General features: G+C 47.9%; 5 protein-coding genes and 3 non-coding genes across 8 annotated transcripts; 5 read left to right on the forward strand and 3 right to left on the reverse strand.

The window, feature by feature from the left end:
• Positions 1 to 683: 683 nt before the first annotated feature.
• On the forward strand, positions 684 to 3,073 carry LOC120951648 (protein male-specific lethal-3). Its single transcript, XM_040370455.2, has 4 exons — positions 684 to 1,302; positions 1,377 to 1,555; positions 1,644 to 1,813; positions 1,895 to 3,073. Exons 1-4 carry the CDS (start codon positions 1,195 to 1,197, stop codon positions 2,953 to 2,955), a joined length of 1,518 nt encoding a protein of 505 aa, XP_040226389.2. The 5' UTR covers positions 684 to 1,194; the 3' UTR covers positions 2,956 to 3,073.
• A 133-nt stretch (positions 3,074 to 3,206) lies between these two features.
• Positions 3,207 to 5,077, forward strand: LOC120949050 (microfibrillar-associated protein 1). Its single transcript, XM_040366021.2, has 4 exons — positions 3,207 to 3,382; positions 3,476 to 3,629; positions 3,695 to 4,453; positions 4,533 to 5,077. Exons 1-4 carry the CDS (start codon positions 3,313 to 3,315, stop codon positions 4,966 to 4,968), a joined length of 1,419 nt encoding a protein of 472 aa, XP_040221955.1. The 5' UTR covers positions 3,207 to 3,312; the 3' UTR covers positions 4,969 to 5,077.
• A 5-nt stretch (positions 5,078 to 5,082) lies between these two features.
• On the reverse strand, positions 5,083 to 9,030 carry LOC120949052 (uncharacterized). Its single transcript, XM_040366023.2, has 3 exons — positions 7,693 to 9,030; positions 5,271 to 5,441; positions 5,083 to 5,195 (listed from the first exon to the last, which is right to left on the reverse strand). Exons 1-3 carry the CDS (start codon positions 8,596 to 8,598, stop codon positions 5,100 to 5,102), a joined length of 1,173 nt encoding a protein of 390 aa, XP_040221957.2. The 5' UTR covers positions 8,599 to 9,030; the 3' UTR covers positions 5,083 to 5,099.
• Positions 5,660 to 7,647, forward strand: LOC120949051 (protein disulfide-isomerase A6 homolog). Its single transcript, XM_040366022.2, has one exon. It carries the CDS (start codon positions 5,947 to 5,949, stop codon positions 7,282 to 7,284), a length of 1,338 nt encoding a protein of 445 aa, XP_040221956.2. The 5' UTR covers positions 5,660 to 5,946; the 3' UTR covers positions 7,285 to 7,647.
• On the reverse strand, positions 8,723 to 8,794 carry Trnad-guc (transfer RNA aspartic acid (anticodon GUC)). Its single transcript has one exon. It is a non-coding gene; the product is annotated as a tRNA-Asp (tRNA).
• A 143-nt stretch (positions 9,031 to 9,173) lies between the features above and the next one.
• Positions 9,174 to 9,245, reverse strand: Trnad-guc (transfer RNA aspartic acid (anticodon GUC)). Its single transcript has one exon. It is a non-coding gene; the product is annotated as a tRNA-Asp (tRNA).
• Positions 9,246 to 9,387: 142 nt separating this feature from the next.
• Positions 9,388 to 9,459, forward strand: Trnad-guc (transfer RNA aspartic acid (anticodon GUC)). Its single transcript has one exon. It is a non-coding gene; the product is annotated as a tRNA-Asp (tRNA).
• A 2,656-nt stretch (positions 9,460 to 12,115) lies between these two features.
• On the forward strand, positions 12,116 to 15,277 carry LOC120950758 (putative sodium-coupled neutral amino acid transporter 10). Its single transcript, XM_040369036.2, has 4 exons — positions 12,116 to 12,344; positions 12,422 to 12,539; positions 12,606 to 13,005; positions 13,082 to 15,277. Exons 1-4 carry the CDS (start codon positions 12,258 to 12,260, stop codon positions 14,997 to 14,999), a joined length of 2,523 nt encoding a protein of 840 aa, XP_040224970.2. The 5' UTR covers positions 12,116 to 12,257; the 3' UTR covers positions 15,000 to 15,277.
• The last annotated feature ends 4,658 nt before the right edge of the window (positions 15,278 to 19,935 follow it).

The following is a 19,935-nucleotide window of genomic DNA, read 5'->3' on the forward strand; positions in this document are numbered from 1 at the left end:
CACACACACACACACGCACGTACGCAACAGCGCCACAAGCAGTGTGGCCAGATTTCGGTTTTCGGTAGGCGCATCAAAATTTTATCGGTAGTTTTCGGTAGGTTAAAACTCGAAACTTAACTCGAGTTGAAAGAAGTGAAAGCGAAAGAAGTGTTAAGCGTGATGCCCCCCCCCCCCCCCATGAACAGTTGCTCATGAACAACAACCTATAGTTATTGATTAAAATAATATTCTACTAACGATTTATCGATTGATTCAAGGTGAATTAATCATAAAACTAGTGGATTATTTAATTTTTATATGAATTTGACATTTCTTAGACCATTATCCACGCAAATCGATTAACCGGCAAACGCCCGGTCCCGAGCTACCCGGATAATCAACGTTCCACTGTATATGCTACAAGACTGTTGTGTGTGTCGGGTCGCAGCCTATGATCGAGTGCGAACCCTCGGTAGCCCGATCGCTCCCGAAGCCCTTAACGCCCATTCGGACGTCGGATGCTGTCAGTTCCACGACACATGAGTCGTTTGCCGTCTGCTAAACGAAGTCTTTCTATATTCCGTTTAGGTAGAGTGCTTGAGTCGTTTAGAAGCCGTTTAGTGGTCGTTTAGCGGATTTGTGGCACTTGGGGGGTAAGCTTTAACCGCCGACAGCGAGATTCAAATTCAAATTTAAATGACTTTCTTTGACGAGAAATTTTCGGAATCCACGCAACTGACATTTTCTACTTATTATGAACATTAAATTTTAACGGATAAAAAGTGCCAGGCAAACAAACGTGCATCAGCGCGTTAAGTAACAAATGTGGTTAACAATCCTTGAAATAGCATCCCAAGCGCCACAGATTAAGCTTAAACGACTGAAAAATCAAATATCTGTGATTTTCGGTAGGATAAATGGAAAATCGGTAGTTTTAGGGCGGTCATCTGTGAATCGGTAGGCATATAAAAAATCGGTAGGAATACAGATAAATCGGTATTTCTGGTCACTCTGGCCTCATGTTCAAGGCCAATGCGTTTTGTTTACCGACAAATGTGACATTCGTCGGCAAACGGAAGACGCAGCAGCTGCACGCCTTTCCACAACACAACAATAATCCGGCGTTTTGTTTCCCCCGCTGTATGCGCCGTGAAACAGTTTTGATACGACGACGGGCAGAACCTGCACGGCTTCAAGATTGAGTCTCCTAGCATGGTCTCAACCCGTGGCCACAACACGAAGTACAAATTCTGCGATGGCGAAAAGGTGCTCTGCTACGAGCCGGATCCGACCAAAGCGAAGGTCCTGTACGACTCGAAGGTAAGCGCGTGTGGAAGGTGACTGACCGGTTGCCATGCTGATGATACTACTGGCCATTTCGTTCCAATGTGAAGGTGCTGGAAGTTTCCGAGGGAAAGGACAAGCGGGGCCGACGCATCGTCGAGTATTTGATACACTTCCAGGGCTGGAACTCGTCCTGGGATCGGAAGGTTAGCGAGGATTTCATCCTGAAGGACACGGAAGAGAATCGCCAGCTGCAGAAGGATTTGGCGGAAAAATCACAGCTTTACCAGTGAGTAGAGGGAATGCTCGGTCGTGTGATGGGTTGAATTACTGCTTTTTTGTTTATGTCTTTCCGCCGTATGTTCCTCGCTCGCCAGAGGTGGTTATCTGTATCGAAAGGAGCGAAAGAAACAACGCGCCAAAAGTTTAACGGATCGAATCGAAAGCTTGACGAGTGCAAAGACGCAATCCATCAATCCCTCGTCGGAGGACGGAAGCTCGTGCAGTAACGGTTTCAGCAGGGACGAACATGAATACCATATTGATGGTAAGTGTAGTAGAGTGTGCCGCGAATGCAACCGAAACACGTGAGCAAAGCAATTAAAAGCACGCTTTAAATGCTTTCCAGACATGGATGAATACTACAGCAGCTCGGTCGAGAGCTCGCACGAGGAGGAAAAGGTGTACCTGCAAGCGGGCAGCAAGTTCCGCAAGCATCTCGACCTCGACCAGCATCTGATCGTGTCCGGCACGATGCTGGTGGAGCTGCCGGCCAAGCAGCCGGTGGTGACGATACTGGAAGATTTCGTGCGCTACTACACCATCCGACAGCTGTTCGAGTGCGGCCATCAGGAGCAAACAAAGTCCCGCCGACGGAACAGCTCCGCCGTACGCACCGAGCACAAGGTACGCGACTACGAGCAGATTCGTACGAACGTCGAGCTGTGCAAGGAGGTGGCGGACGGGCTGCGCGTGTACTTCGACTTTACGCTGCAGGACTATCTGCTGTATCCGCAGGAAAAACCACAGGCTCAGATCGTCCTGGCCGAGGACAATCTGCGTAGCTTCACGTACATTGCATCGCGCAACCTGTCCGTGGACATGCTGGCCGTTAAGCTCGACTCGCCCACGGCGGACGTGCATCAGCCGCTGAGCGAACATTCCGACCAGCAGTCGTCATCGGCAACCTCGGCGGAGGAGCGCCGCCGGCGTCGATTGCGCTCGCACAAGAACGAGGAGAACGAGTTTGTGCTGGACTTTGGAGCGCTGCAGCAAAGTACGGCCCAGCAGCAGCAGCAGCAACAGCAGCAGGGACAACACATACAGTCAAGCTTGGCGGTAGAGTATGGGGGCGACCTTTCGCCGTTCGGTTCGAGCTTGAACATTCTGCGCTCCATCATTCCGCAGAATGTGACCATCTCACGGGAAGCCAAAGAGGTGCTGGACGATGTGTTTCGGTGGCGCATCCTGCCGTCGAACGCACCGGCCGAGCCGTCCATGATCTATGGCGCCGTACATCTGGCACGGCTAATCGTCAAGTTGCCGGAGTTTCTGTCCGCGACCGCCATGGCTGACGACAAGCTGAAGCTGTTGCTCAAATTTTTGGACATATTTGCCGAGTTTATCGAGGAGCACGAGGAATGGTTTGGCAAACAGTTTTACTTCAGCCTAAAGGACAACGACATTTGAACAGATGGCGCCCGTCGACTAGTGGACGGGTATGTTTGGGCTCTTGCACGTGGATGGGTATTTTTCGAAACGAAACAAATTTTCACGCAAGTGTTTGGAATAAATGTGACCTTATAAAAACTTAAAATTAAATATTTTCAATTATTTCCGAGCCACGCCGTTATGTTCCACTGTATGTGTATAAACCTCGTGTGGCACGCTGGCTATAGGAACCTTGTTCGAAACGTCAAACGTCAATTTTGTTTGCGAGATAGTTTGTTTACGTTTTGCTGGTTGCGAGTTTTGCGAGTTGCTTCACTTTCTCCTGCACAAAAACTCATTTTTTTTGTATCGTAAGCAACAGAAAACAGACTAAACATGAGTCCACCAACTACACAGTACGGTATACAAAGTACCGCCGGTGCAGTTCCAGTGAAAAACACAAAGGGTAAGTGTTAAACCATGCCCCGAACATCCTCGACGTGGAACCATCCTTCGGTCGCAAGAACTGCTCCTTATGTTGTTCTGTCGCTTTCTTTAGGTGAAATATCTATGCAAAAGGTGAAAGTGCATCGATACGTGTCAGGAAAACGGCCAGAATATGCACAGTACGCCAGCAGTGACGAAGAGTCGGAAGACGACGATTTCCTGGAGCACCGTCGAGCGAACGAAGAGCAGCAGCAACGGGAAGAATCGTGAGTAGATTATTACCCCTCAACGTTGACGGGAATTAACTAAAAAGTCGTTTTTTTCTCTATAGAGACGATAACGAACTGCCAGACGATGTCGATGATCCCCGTATCCGACGCCTGCAAGCGATTCGCGCCGAAACGCAAGATGACCTGGAACGGGAGCGCAAAGAACGACACCGGACGATACACGAGCCGGAGCTGGTACAGTCGGACGAAGAGAATGACCGTAGCGATGCCAGCGAGGACAATCGCAGACAGCGGTACAGCGACGATGAGCGGGAACAAGCGAATGCGACCTCCCGCCGGCGACGCATCTCCCTTGGCTCCGAGTCCGAATCGGAGGCCGAGCTGAGCGATTCCGAGATCGAGCGCAGGCGCAACCTGCTGAAAGCGAAAATGCTGCAGCAGAAGCAACGCGAGGAGGAGGAATTGCTGCAGAAGCAGGAGGAGGAAGGCATGTCCGATTCGGAAGAGTCGGAGAGCTCCGAGTACGAGGAGGAAACGGAAAGCGACGAGGAGAACGAACCCCGGCTAAAGCCGCTGTTCGTGCGCAAAAAGGACCGCACGACGATCATTGAAAAGGAACGCGAAGCCAACCGCCAAAAGCAGCTCGAGTATGAGTCGAAAAAGATGGCCAAAGAACGACGGAAGCAGACGCTCCGGCTGGTGGAGGACAGCATTAAGAAGGAGCTGGAAAAGACGAAGGTTGAAAACGAACCGTCGCTGAACGACGTCAACACGGACGACGAGAACGACGAGGTGGAGTATGAGGCGTGGAAGCTGCGCGAACTAAAACGCATCAAGCGAGACCGCGAAGAGAAGGAACAGTAAGTATCGAGTGGGAGGCGCCCGTTTAACAGTGCCCAGAATTGAACCTAACCGACCGTCTGGCGTCTCTTGTTACAGGATCGAGAAGGAAAAGCAGGAAATCGAGCGGCTGCGCAACATGACGGAAGAGGAACGCCGGCAGGAGCTGCGCAACAACCCGAAACAGGTGACGAACAAGAACGTGAAGGGCAAGTACAAGTTCCTGCAGAAGTACTACCATCGCGGCGCCTTCTACCTCGACGAGGAGGACGACGTGTACAAGCAGGACTTCTCGGCCCCGACGCTGGAGGACCATTTCGACAAGACGATCCTGCCGAAGGTGATGCAGGTGAAGAACTTTGGCCGGTGCGGTCGCACCAAGTACACGCATCTGGTCGACCAGGACACGACCAAGTTCGACTCGCCGTGGGTAGCGGACACGGCCAACACGACCATCTTCCACTCCGAGCGGGCCGGTGGCATGAAGCAGGTGTTCGAGAAGCCTTCGCTTTATCGCAAAAAGCGCGATGCGTAGAGTTTTATTTCGAGCACATCAAATTCAACCGATCTTGTTTTCATAATAATGCGTGTATAAGTTTAAGATAGTGTAAGCCATAAATATGAAATAAATAATTCTAATAGGATGTAGCATAGAAGTGAAATCACTCACTGTGCGTTGTTGTCCAGCACGATAAACTGCATGGTGGGGAAGTATTTTTCGAGCACGTGAAACAAACTAACGATTCCACAGTCGAATAGTTGCTGCAGGGAGAAAAGACATACAATAATGCATTAAATAAATGTGAAGTTTATGTTGAGTTTCGATATGCTGCTCACCTCAAACGTCTTATCCAACTGTACTAGCTTACAGTTATCGCAATAAAGGAAGCAGAGGAACAGAATCAGATAGGCCAGCTGCCGCTGTTTCTCATTCACCTCTATTTCCGCACCCTCTTCGTTGATGATATGAACGTTAACCGCATTTATGTCATCGATGTTGAAAGGCTTCTGAAGGAGAACAAACGCATTGAAATGAGATTAATAAAATGTGGTATAAATGGAGGATTGTATGATTTATAACGACTAGTTTGAAAATGTAAAGCTTGTTCGAAAGCTGAAGCATGACCATCATTCGAAAATTCGAAACTTCATCCGCTTCGGCTCCTCTTCGGCACCGCACTTTTACTTCTTGGCCAATCGCTGGCGACCAAATCAGAATCATTGTCACCGGTGCATTTGTGTGCGTGTACCACCAGAAGAAGAAAAAAAAAAGTCCTACATAGCGGCTTTTCTGACCTGGGCCTGTTGTTTATGGAGGGTGCAATAATAATCGGCACACGAAACGGCACAGCGGCAACATAAGTTCAGTGCAAACACAACCCGCTCCCAGTTAATCACTGTCAGCCAGCACAATTCGTTGTTTATCAGCGGTCCGATCGATTTGGAGGCGTGCTCGAGACACAACACAGCTACGTGGACATAACGCACCATTCGACATTTTTGTGCGTTGAGGATGATTGCGCGGGCAGCTGAAAGGTTGCTGGTGCTGGTGGGGCTACTACTCTTCGTCACCGGCTCCTCGCAAGCGCTGTACTCATCGTCCGATGATGTCGTGGCACTGACGACGGCCAACTTCGACCGCACCGTAGTGAAAAGCGACGAGGTGTGGGTGGTCGAGTTTTACGCACCCTTCTGTGGCCACTGCCGCAATCTGGTGCCGGAGTACAAGAAGGCCGCCACCGCGCTGAAGGGCGTCATCAAGGTAGGCGGTGTGAACTGCGAGGAAGAGCAGGGTCTCTGCGGGCAGCACGGTGTGCGTGGCTATCCGACCATCAAGATCTTCGGTGCGAACAAACGCTCCCCGGTCGATTACAACGGACAGCGCACGGCCAAGGACATTGCGGAGGCGGCCCTGGCGGAAGCGAAGAAAAAGATCAAGAATGTTCTGGGCGGTGGTGGTGGCAGCAGCAGCAGCGGTGGCAGTGGTAGCAACAGCGGCAGCGGATCCAAGGACGACGTCATCGAGCTGACCGATGCCAACTTCGATAAGCTGGTGCTGCAGAGCGAGGAACCGTGGCTGGTGGAGTTCTACGCACCGTGGTGTGGACACTGCAAAAATCTGGCCCCGCACTGGGCCCGGGCAGCGACCGAGCTGAAGGGCAAGGTGAAGCTGGGCGCACTCGATGCGACCGTGCACCAGCAGAAGATGTCCGAGTACGGTGTGCAGGGCTTCCCGACGATCAAGTACTTCCCGGCGGGCACCAAGGATCGCAACTCGGCCGAAGACTACAACGGTGGCCGCACATCGTCCGACATCGTGAACTGGGCGCAAGACAAGTACACGGAGGACATCCCCAGCCCGGAAATCGTGCAGCTCACCTCGGAGCAGGTGGCCCGGGACACGTGCGAAAAGAAGCCGCTGTGCGTGGTGTCCGTGCTGCCGCACATTCTCGACTGCAATGCCGACTGCCGCAACGGCTATCTGAAGATTCTGCAGGAGATGGGTGACAAGTACAAGAAGAAAGAATGGGGCTGGCTGTGGACGGAGGGTGGCGCACAGCTCGACCTGGAATCGACGCTGGACATCGGTGGGTTTGGCTATCCCGCCATGGCGGTGGTGAACCTGAAGAAGATGAAGTACTCGCTGCTGCGCGGCTCGTTCTCGAAGGATGGCATCAACGAGTTTTTGCGCGACCTTTCGTTCGGCCGGGGCCACACCGCACCGGTGAAGGGTGCCGAGCTGCCAAAGATTCACACGGTCGAGCCGTGGGACGGCAAGGACGGACAGCTGCCTGTGGAGGAGGATATCGACCTTTCGGATGTCGATCTGGACGAGAAGGATGAGCTGTAAAAAAGAGAGCGCCAGACTACTGCCAGAGCAAAACTCGGATGTGGGATGATGGTTTTCCCATCCTTGCGATATCTTCCCATGGAAGCGCTTCGTGTGCTTTAGTTCGTAAGATTAAGAGGAGGCGGAATGGACGGGATATAAACGGCCAAGTGCGCACACGAACACAACACGCTCATACAAAGTAACAGTCATTTGCATTTACCACTTACAGAACTAATTGAAACCATTCCCAGATCAGCCGAATTAGCCGAGATTTAGTTCGTTAGGGAGCGGGGAAATGGTACGACGTTGAAATCCGTATAGTTTTCATTTTAAAACAACCGAAATAAGTGAAATGAAAATAAAGAACTGATAGGAAACTAAGAGTAATTGTTCTTCCTTTGCAATAGCATGCTTGTCCGGACTTACCGCTTCATCCTGCTCCCGGTCGATCGAGACACAACCGAACGTGACCGTTGCGATACCGCCCAGCTCGGGCAGCTCGTTCGAGATGCACGCCACCAGTTGACACACTTGCCGCAGCTTCTGAACGTGCAGCTTGTCGATGATCGGCAGGATCAGATTGTTCAGGCACATCTCCCTAGCATTCAGCCGAATTTTTTCAAGCAGTTGCAGATGCTTTAGCTTGTTCTTCATTTTCACCACTTCGGAGCCCTTCAGTCCTGGCGGCATGCGTCGCAGTTGCTCTCGGGTGCGCCCAATTTTGCCCATCAGCTCATCCGTTTCCACCGCCATTAATCGGGGTTCGGAATATTGGGCCCGTTCTTGTCCGATGGTAGTATTGCCGTGCTCTTGCTGGTATTCTGCAAGGATGGTTTCCGCATGGACTACACGAGTCGCGATTGATCGTTCACGCAGCTCGAGTGATTTGATTTGTTCGTCCAATTCGTGGACTTCTGGGGATGGCTCTTCTTCCGTAGGTTTAAATCTATTACGCACTTCCTCAACCGACGCAATGCCATGTCGAATGGACTCACAACACGTGGTCCAACAGTCGATCAGCTTTTTGGTAGTGGGTGATGATAGACCTGCTGCCATAAAACAACTATTACCACGATGATCATCGTTCCAACGTTCCCATGCGAATTGCAACTTGTGGTAAGCTTCTGCAAGCTGCTTTACGTCATCATACATTTGTTTTCTATTCTGGACAACGTTTTCCAGTATGGTTTTCAGTTCTTCTTGCAAGCGTAATCCATCGGATTTGAGTTGTTCTTCGGTTGGCAGGGGGACATCAGTTTCTAACTGATGAATGAAATCTACCAATGATGCGTGATGTGCTTGCAGCCGTAATTTGTGGTTTTTTACTTTCATAAGCTGTTCAGCATATTTGGGCAGCTCTGAAATTTTTATGCTGGATGTAAAAAAGGGGATAAGTTAGTCTGGGCTATTAGCACATACAAACAAAAAACAGTCATAAAAGGAAAAAAAACTTGCCCTCCCCGACGGGGAATCGAACCCCGGTCTCCCGCGTGACAGGCGGGGATACTGACCACTATACTATCGAGGACTTGAAACAATGAGCCGTTAGAGCGCTATTTAAACTACAGAAACTCACATGATAAACAACTCCAAACAGTTTTTGTACAGTAGATCCTTTGCGATATGAGTAATGTTAGTTGAATCTATCTTTTATATATCAACTAATGGAACTAAGAAGTTTACATGGTTTGTGGGCCAGATTAATTGATGCAAAACTTCAATTTTCATTACATAAATACTCAGACCTGTTAAGAATTAATGCCTCTTTCTTATTGATAATCTTTAGGGAGAAATAAAAACGATATAATTGTATTTTCCTCAATATTGTATGTAACTGAATAGCAAACTGAATTCAACTGTCTAACAACTACAAAACCGTTAGCAAAAAACTCGAAAAAATATTTCTCCTCCCCGACGGGGAATCGAACCCCGGTCTCCCGCGTGACAGGCGGGGATACTGACCACTATACTATCGAGGATATGTTCTTTCTATCGATTCACGCACTTTTTGAAACCACCCCCCTACTTTCTAACATTTCCACCCTTACTGCATGCGTTGCGCAATAGGGGTGAGTAGCAGCATGACGTTTTTATTGTGTACATTTTCCCCTACCCATCACATCCTCGATAGTATAGTGGTCAGTATCCCCGCCTGTCACGCGGGAGACCGGGGTTCGATTCCCCGTCGGGGAGGAGAAGTATTTTTTTTTTACCTTGCTTTTTAAGAATATGTTGAGATGAGCAGTGAAATTTAAAGCAACGGAGTAAAACAAAGCTGCTGCTGTGCGATTCACGATAATCTTTTACAACAAACACGTATAACATTATGACGACGTAAAAATTGATCCCATTGCATGTCTAATAATTTGCCTCATAACCATTAGTTAAAAACATGAATGGTATAAAATCTTTATACTTACCTCGGTACTGGGACGTTACTAGCACTGCGAACGTGATCGAGTTCTGCTATCAGCTCTGCTTTGCTGTTAAGTAGTTGCTCCAATCGTTCACGGACCGACTTCAACTCTTGTGCAGCACGAAGTTGGCTCACCATATGCTGAACGATACTGTTTACTTTTACTACAGTGTCCTTGTAATTCGTGGCGGTAACGCTACTTAGCACTTGCGTTACACTGTCCCGAAAAAAGCTGTTCAAACTTGAACGTAAACGTGTATTCAGTACGATATATGAGAATGGTAAATCGGCACGCATCTGTCCGACCAGCTGCTGCACACGCAAAGCACCGTCTAGCGTTTTAAATATCGCGGTACAAGAGAATCCTTCTATCCATTTTTGGCCGCTGCCAGCCTCTAGGATACGATCATAGACAAAACCGAGAAAGCCTTCGCGAGCATTTGCATCCAGTTGTTCTTCCACAGCAAATTTTACCGCTGCAATGGCTTCCAGCTCGGCGAAAGGGACCGCACCGATGGCAGAAAACTCATGCCAAATCTTTTGCTGAAGCTTTGCAATTGTATCTTCAACGTTGGCTATGACCATTGATGCTCGTACGATGCCTTTGAGGTTGTTGTGCAGCTGACTTAAAATGTCGTCCAAAGGGGGATCGCTGTTGAGTGTGTTATCATTGGCGAGATCATTCATCAGCAAATGCAGATTTTCCATAGCAATGCGTTTTTCATTAGCAGCTCGTTGCACATGCTCTTCAGCAGATTGAATATCGATCGTCAAGGATTGAGCGTGGGTTTGAAGATTACTGAAAACATATGTATGAAATTAGTGATCAGCCACTGAAAAATTGTTCATTTGTACCGAAAGCAACTCTTACCTTATATAGAGCTGCTTGTCGTGTTCGTCGCTTAGCTTACTGAACAGCACCAATGATTGATTGTTTGCAACGGCACACCGTGCAATCTGCATTTCAAACTCCATAGAATCTGTTGCATCCAACCGATTGAAAATGTGCTCAATCTCTTTAACGTACTCATTGAGCTCTCCTAGCTTGGCCTCACACGTTTGCTGCAGCTCCAACTGCATACTCAATTGAACTAATTCCGCCTGTAACTGATCCAGCATGTTTTCAAGCTCATTGCACGTTACATCTACCTTTGCTGCGACAATTTCCCGAACCATTGCCATGGCTGTATCCGTATCATGAACCATTCGTTCCGCTAGAAGCTGCTCCTTTTCATTCGAAACCGATTGCAACATCCGTTTCAGCTGGTTTCCCTGATCCTTGTAGCGCTGCACCTGCCGGGAGTGTACGGTGGCAATCGTCTGCTGTAGCATCTTTTTCAACTGATCATACTTGACCGTCTCTTTGAGCCGTTCCTCCAGCTCCGCTATCATCGGTCGGAAGTCTTTCAGCTGCGTGGCCAGATATTTCCGCCGCATTTCCAGCTTAAAGTCGTCTTGCGTTCTCTGCCGGTTGCTATACTGCCGGCAGAGCAGACAGTCGGACAGGATGGTCCAAAGCGTTGCCGGACTTACGATCTGCTGGCGGAAGCGACGTTGCGAGAGCAGCAGATTGAGGTTAGGATACTTGGCAGTGCCGTAAAACAGCCCCGGACACAGCAGGTAGAATTCTTCGATCGGAATTTTCAGTGCACCATCGATGCGAATAATTCCGCCGTGCCTGACGCTGCGCCGCAGCGTAAACCCTTTGCCATCGAATGAAGCGCTTTTGGTGTGACGCAGGTGCCGGAATGGGTCCGTTGCGCTTTTCACTCGCACGGCGACAGAATTTTCCGCGATAACGCCAAACAGCGGTACGTCCTGGCTGAAAAACCAGGGCAGGATGCCGCGGGCCGTAACGTTGAGCAGGCTGGTCGAAGGTTGGACGAGTATTGTTTGCTGCGTGCCGTCTTCCGCGGTGCAGGTTATCTGAAAATCGATGATAAAGCACTGATTATTAACACTCAATCCCGAATGGAGCGTTGTTTTTCGGCGTTACCCCGATTATATGCATGATTTTGGTTAGAAATAAACAATCAAAGAGTGATTTGAGCACACTGAACACTAAACTATGCAAGACGCCAACGAGCAGAGCCGCTTGTGGAGCAAACGTACTGAGATGGATTCGCAGAACTGGGGAACAATAGGAAAAACCGTTACGAAATCATTCGCAAACAGAAACATTTAAAATCACAGTTATCAATCACACATACCTGACTTTTTCCGCATTTATTTGCAAAATTATCGTAATGTATGCTAATTTAGTAATGAAAAATTGTTTATTTAAAATTTCCAACATTTTTGGCTGTAAAATATTCAAAATAAAACGTACTTTTCTATAATTTCGATAATCTACAGGGTGGCCTGTATATATTTTCCCTTCACACCATCGCTCCATAAACCTTGGGCAGTTTTGACGTTTTGCGAAGAGCTGTTTTCAAAACAAACAACACGTACTGCATACGAATCGCCGCGTACGCAAACAAACCGTGCTTGGCGAAACAATTGTGCAAAGAACCACACTAAATAAGCATCGTGCTTCAGAAATAATGAAACGGAAAAGCATACAGCGTGCGTGATGGAAACGAACACCGTGCAGACGGTCACGCTCACGAACAGTATTATCGGCGTGGGCATCCTTTCTATGCCCTTTTGCTTCCAGAGGGTAAGTGTTGAGATAATGTGGATTTGCTGGGGATTTCCGGTTCTCACCATGCTGCTTTATCGCCGTTTCTGTTTCAGTGCGGGATTGTGCTGTCAATAGTGCTTCTACTGCTTAGCAGCTATGTTACCCGGTTGGTGTGTAGCTACATGGTTAAATCGGCCATCATTTCGAGACGCAAAAACTTCGAACAAATAGGTAAATGGTACGGTCAAGCGTCCCAAAACGCACAAAACTAAAGTAGTGTGTGCATTGTTTTTCCAGCGTTTTATGCGTTCGGCTCTGCGGGGAAGCTACTCGTAGAGCTATGCGTCGTTGGCTACCTGTTGGGCACGTGCATTGCCTACTTCGTCGTGGTCGGTGACCTTGGCCCTCAAATCACGGCGAAAATACTGTCCATGCGCGAAAGCGATGGGCTTCGAACGTGGGTTATGATAGCCGTCACTATCGTATGCATCATTCCGCTAGGTATGCTGCGAAACGTGGACAGTTTGGCGTCCGTTTGTACCGCTTCGCTAGGGTTCTACCTTTGCCTGGTGCTGAAGGTGATTTCGGAATCGAGCATAAAGTTTCACTCCGGCTGGTTCGACCGACTGGACCTGTGGAACTGGGGCGGAATATTGCAGTGTATGCCGATTTTTACCATGGCCCTGTCCTGCCAGATGTAAGTGCACTGTGGACGGGGAGGTAATCCCCAATAGTGAGGAGGTTTACCCATCCTGTCTATTGTGTTTTTGTAGGCAAATATTTGAAGTGTACGCTACGATGCCCACCACCTCGCTGGATAAGATGAGTCGCGTCATCCGACAGTCGACCAACATCTGCACGATGATCTACGTGGCGATCGGATTCTTCGGGTACGTCGCGTTCAACGGGCACCGGTTTTCCGGTAACATTCTGGTCGATTTTACCCCATCGTTTGCGAGCGATATCATCAAGATGGGCTTTGTGCTGTCGGTTGCGTTCAGCTTTCCGCTTGCGATCTTCCCCTGCCGGGTGAGCCTGTACTCGCTGCTGTACAAGCGTGCGTCCGACGGGCACATGTACATACCGGAGTCCAAGTTTCGGCCGCTAACGATAGCGATCGTGGTCGTGGCGCTTGTGTTCGGTTTGCTCATACCGTCGATCGAGGTGGTGATTGGGCTGGTCGGCTCCACGATCGGTGTGGCAATATGCTTGATCATACCGGCCGCCTGCTACATGACGATTTGCAAAACCAACATTAGCGAAAAGCAGCTCGCCCAGGTGATGATTGCCTTTGGGTTCATCATCATGGTGCTGGGAACGTACGCCAATTTGCAGGCGATCGATCGTACGCCGGAGCGGCATGAGCATGAGCCAACCGTTGTGCCGGCAGCGCTGGAAAAGCTCGTGGGGAAGCCACCGGCTCCGCTGGTACCCGAAAAACTGGCAAACGATCTAAAACCGCAAGCACCGGCCCCACCGCCCGTGCTACCGGTGGAATCGGTAACGGAGAAGGTAATACCAAAGATAGAGCTACCGGTAGAGGCTGCTGTAAAGGAAAACCCGGAACAGCCAAGTATTGTTGAGACGGAAGTCAAAAAACCCCTGCCAGAGGGTAAACGAGCCGATGGAGCCAATATCGAACCAAACGCCGTAGAGGAACAGCACAAAGATCCCCCGGTAGCGATCAATAATGAGGCGATACTGAAGGAAGAGCACGAAATAGCGGTGGAGGAGAAGGAAAAAATTGCGAAGGAAATTACCGAGCTGAAGAATGCCAAAAAGGTACTCCAAGCCGAGGTGGAAAACATCAAGGAAGAGCTGGTGAAGAAAAACAAAGAAACGGAACAATTGGTGCTAAAGAAACTGGACGAGATTGTGGTGAAAATAGCCGAGAAAAAGGTTAGCATCGATTCGCAGGAGGTGGGCAAAAAGGTGGAAGGCGGTGATGGTGCTGCTGCTCCATCGAAAGACGTTCTTCCCGAACCCGATGCAAGCGGAAAGAGGGACTACGGCGCAAAGATTCCGAACGATCCGATCGTGAAGCTACTGAAAGCTGGCGGAAACAACAAAACTATCCTTCAAGCGGGACGAGATGCTGCAGCAAACGGTACGGTGGATAGAGAGCGGAACGTTCCCTCACCGGACGTCGATCGGTTGCCGGTCGAGGGTGCAGGGGCCGGCGAGATACCCGCCGAACAAGCGACCGAAACACTCGCTAAGCAAGAGCAGAATGGTAGTGACAGTAAGCCACCAGCAGCTCCGGTAGCAGTAGCGGATAGCGAAAATGAAGCCACACAAAATCGGGCAGTCGCGCCGAAAGTGGATGCAAATGGAAAGGTCACCCGTGTGCCCGAACCGAGCGAGGCGAGCGAAACGAAACAGCAACAACAGCCACCGGATGGTGAGATCAAGGAGGAGGAAAACGTCCCACTACCACCGTTACCGGTGGAGGTACCGGTCGATGTTGCACCGGCCGATGTTGCACCGGCCGCTGAGAAACAGCAGCCCCGCAAGCCGGTGGATACGGCGGCTGAGGAAGCAAAGGCAGGAAAGCGCGATCTGTTGGCAATGCGCTTGAAGCGCGACGTGGTGAACTCCACTGCGGGCGGGGAGGAAAACTGCCCGAAACGCATCACATCCGTAACCGGGGATGCAGCGGATCGGGATGGAAAGATAGCCAATCTCTACTAAAGGCTCGTCCGGACATCGGACAAAAAGGAGTTTGGAGACACTGGGTGGATTACGGTGGGTGTGTGTCAGACTGAACAATGACTGTGCAATACAGGCATGCGGGGAGACGATCTGGCTTAGGAGTGGTTAGTTTTTGGAGATCTTTTTACCCTGGGGGAATTGTAGTAGTTAAATCTTGAAAGTATCTATTCCAGAGTTTATGAGATATTTGAGTGTTGTTAGCATATAATTGACGCGGGGCGAGTGATGTGAAAATAAACTAATTGGTTTCAATGAAATCGAACAACAGAAACAAACGGAGCAAATTATCGACATTTATTCTTAATTGAATAGTCCTTTCATATTCGATTATTGTATTTCATTCATACAGCAAACCGTACAATCAAGAACAGGCAATTTAATTTTGTTGATAAAGGCATTGTGATTTAGAATGCATCGTCGAAGCTCGACCTAATCGCGAGGGGAGGGAAAACTGTGTTGAGAGTGCCTTTTAAACAAAAAAACAACAGCTCTTTGTTTGTCCCTTTTAGGGTTGGAGTGTTTCAGAAGATCCCTATCGGCCATTTACTTGTGTGTTGGTGTGTATGTAGCCTTCCCACGCGGTACATAAGCCCAAAATACAGAAAAAGAAGTGTTTAACCGTTCAATACCCACCACTCAAACCCGTCCTTGTGTGTGATTACGGCTGGCAATCGTATCGAACTGAAAAAAAGGTTAGCATTCCTCTATGTTTGCGTGTGCGCCTTCCTGCCTTGGAGGGATCGGCATGTTGGCAATGCTTCGAATCAGCCAAATGTTTTGTTTCATAAAGTATTTTCCAATCAGTGTTGCGGATTGTCGCAGTGAAATGTTCAGTTAGCTAGAGGGGGAGAGGGGTGGGAGGGTAGCAAAGCGCGGATCGGCCACGGTATGATCGTATGAATAATTGATAGATAAATTGAAATTGATGCCGCACACACACACAGGCACACGTGGCGAATGTGCAGGGCTATGGATGGCATGGTGATGTATGTATTTTTATTTAAACAAAAAAAGAAACGAACAAACGAACAAACAAACTTTGCAAAACAACGCGCATTTTGCGCCAACGTGGGCCACGTGTGCTCCTATCGTGTGGTGGGTTGGGTGGGTGGGTTTGTTTTTGCTCATTTTCTCCTTTTTCTCTGCACCTTCTATGAGCGTTTTTTGAACCTTTGTTTGTTTCATTAGTGTTATGAGTTGTTTTACTAGATTTGCATGAAATTTAAATGAAATACCATCCACCCGTGTCTGTCCTTATGTGTGTGTGTGTTGTATGCAGAAGGATTATCGGTTGACTGTTTTGCAAATGAAAACCCTCCTCCTCCCCTCCCCTCCTACCAGTCTGACCCGTGCATGCATCGTTAAATTATGTATGCTCGTGTCTGTTTTTTCCTTCTTGCACGTTGCACAACAATCTCTCTCTTTATGTGTTGCTTAGTGTTGCAGTTGTCGGTGGGTATGGCTTCTACTATAAAAGTACCTTTAGCTCCTCCGGTACGTCGCTTGCAATGCAGCAAAACATATAAATATGGAATGGCTTCTACATCTTCCACCATCCAGCCGTTGCACACCGAGACGGGAGCATTCTTGATAAAGGGGGCACATCATCGCTTAGAACCCCATCTCCAGAAGACCGTGTGTACTGCTACGGTACGGTTGTTTTTATAGGCAGGATTATCTTCATCGGGTTTAGTTACTTCGAAGTAGTGGCGGAGGGAGGTACATTTAAATGCAAAATTGATGTCAACGTCTCTTATACACAGGGTGTCAATAGTATGGACTGATAGCGGAGTCTGTGGGCTGATAGGATGCCACTGTGTTAGTATTGTGAGCGAACGTGGGCGGTTTAAAGTCTCTCAACACCTTGAGATTGGAAAATTAAGTACAATGTGTGTTGATTTTTCGTTTCGGCTAGGCCTTCTTGCAGTTTTCAATGGAAAATATATAAAAAATAGGTAGGTGTAAGAAAGAAAACTCGATAAAGGGTGGATGAAGTCCTGAACCTTTATGTAAATGTTATTAGGTTATGTGCATCATAGTAGGCCGAAGTTTTACTTCGAAAATATTACAGATCGAAGTAGACATATATAATAAAACTCATTACGTTATCAACCGACTAGCAGAGCAGTAGATAGTTCAGTTATTTGCGCATCTTCCAAATAGCTTATGGGGCCCAGAACGGTACGATATTTGAAGCAGTGTATTTTTCAATCAATAATCAAGAAACCAACGATGAATGCAAGTTCCACTGGCTTCACAAGCGCTGCAGGTAGTGGCATAATTTCGTCAAATCTTCCTGGTATCGAACGTCTTACCGCAGGAGACAATTGGGACACTTGGAAGTTTGCGGTGCAAACGTTCCCGGAGCTCGAAGATATCTGGTGCGAGGTAAGGCCGACAAAGAATGATGACGGAAGGTACGTAGCGCTTCATGTGGTTTTGCTTTCGACTTTATTGTATAGTTAGTAGTGCAGAATATCCCGCTGTCCAATTTCTAGTAAGGTACTGTAGGCACTGTATGAGGTTCCTGGATCAGGATACTTTTACAATCCGTTCCATGGCTAAGACAGATCAGTGTAAAGATTTTGCACCCAAAGGGAACATATGCGTTCGGGATTGTTTAGTTCCGAGAAAGGTTTGTTTATGGTATCAGTTACAGGTACGGTTTTTTTTTTGCAAATAAGATCCAGAAGCGGAGAGGTTTAGGATCAGTTGTAAGCCTGGTATGGGTTGTTGACCGGGCCATGTGACATCGACGTGCTCTATCGTGAGCAGGCCAACAATAGAGTAAGAGAGAGAGAGAGAGAGGGGGTTGAGAATCAATTCTAAGTCCGCCTCAATATAAGTTCGATCCGGTATGGGCTTGAGATATGTTCGAGGCCCGGTATGGATTTAGGATCAATGCTAGAACCATTATAGGTTGGGGATCAGTTGCAGGTATGGGATGGATTCTGGGTCAGTTTTGGTACCGATATGGGTTCAGGATCAGTGCCAGGACCGAACTATAGATTCGTTTCATTAACTAGTGTTTTAAAAATGCTTAAACTCCGTAACGTTCCATCTCTACAATATTTATTACATATCATTTATACCATACATCGTTTGGTTCTGAATGTTTCACCAGTTTGAAATGTAATCTTATCATAACATCGCTCCCGACCATACACCATTGAACGACAGGGCATCGGCCCTGCCACGGTGCTGAACGTTCGATTTTAAAGTTAATGCATAACATATTTGCCAATTTACCCTTCACACCAATCTCCGAGCGATTGGAAGCGACAACGCAATCGCATCAGAAAGACACACAAACACATACACCCAGGGTTGTTGATGGGGCATATTTTACAATTTCATACCGATCTGATTATCCTTTTCCATTTTTCCATCGCTTCCACGCGTCGATGGGAAAAGGAATTGACGCTCGATAGTGTGGTTTTTGTTTCCGTATTCTCTCCCTTTTCCCCTATCACAACACATGCTGTTTGCCATTATTCCCATTTTCCAGTTCCCCCCGTTTGGGCGTTTTCTTGTTGTTGTGTAGTTCTATGAACGATTTTAACCAACGAAAAGCAAAAAAACTCGCATGCTCTATGCATATTTTATAGCGATCCGGCCTTTCGGAACACGGTCAAATAATGCAAATGAAATTTGTGCGCCGTCGGAGCAGGGTTTTTCATTTTATTTCCAATTGCGGCTGGGCCCAACGGGCCTTAAAAGGCCAATTGGCAAAGGGCAAGCGGATAGACTTTTTTGTTTGCTACGAAACAGATGAACTTTTTATCGCTTATTAGGCGTTGGAGATGCGCCTGAAAGTCCCGGCTAAGACCCGTAGCATTAGCCGGAAGGAGAGAAAAGGCGAAAGCTTGCTAGATTGCGATTAATGAGCTTTTGGGCAGGCAAATAGTATGTTTGTGGTTGTAAAAAGATATCAAATTGTAAATTTCTACATTTTTCAAAATTCCATAAACCAAATTTAAAAGAAAAAGGGTAAACCTTGAGGCTTAAGGTAATAAAAAAGTGCCTAATACAGGTGACTGCGTGTTGCTGCAACCTTCTGTCTCGATACCTTCTGTCTGTGGTGCAAGCGTAACGGCCCGACGATCTGCATTGAGAAATGTTTCTGTGCGACTTTTTGTCAATGCAGAGGCCCAACTACTGCTACCTATCTCATAGACGACTCAGCAGTTAATCGACAAAATTATGCTCAAAACTTGGGCGATCTTTTTGGAGCGTTACAGCCAGAGAAAATCAACTGCTTGGCCTGGTTATACGGAGCACTAAAGAATTTCGCGACCCTATATGCGTCTACTGCGTCGCCAGACTGTCTACTGTAGTATCTTACGTTCGGTCTTGGAACAATCGAGCGTATTCTGCAGCTCCACTACTGCGTCTTCAAGGCGATGCCGAACTTGAGGCAATTTAACGAAAGCTTGCGCGATATGCCTTACGCCTACTTTCCTGGCAGGATCGCAGTAATCTTCCTCCGTATGTGGAACGGTGCCGTCTTCTAGGCCTTGAGCCTCTTTCGGTTAGAAGACGCTATTCACTTTTATCGCTAACCTACTTAGTGGCTTGTGGGAGCGATTGAAAGACGATGTACATCGTTCTAAGAGTGAGCTAAGACTAACTACATTTATTCGATATTCAGTATAACCACGGTTGCTGTAACCAATGGCTACTTGATTACAACTAAGATATTGCTATAAGCAATCCACCACAGGCTCAATCGATTAATCGCCTTTGCTACACCACCGCACCGGTCTAGAGAGACTCTACGATTTGCTCAGCCCATTGATGGCCCATTGAAGATTAACTAACAAAAAATAATAATAATAATAATAATTGTTTGCTTCTTTTTCGCTCACTGTTCAAATTGTTGTCACATGGCAATTTTAATTTATTAGCATATTTC

The sequence above is a fragment of the Anopheles coluzzii genome, chromosome 2 (assembly GCF_943734685.1).
Source record: "Anopheles coluzzii chromosome 2, AcolN3, whole genome shotgun sequence".
NCBI classification, from domain to species: domain Eukaryota; kingdom Metazoa; phylum Arthropoda; class Insecta; order Diptera; family Culicidae; genus Anopheles; species Anopheles coluzzii.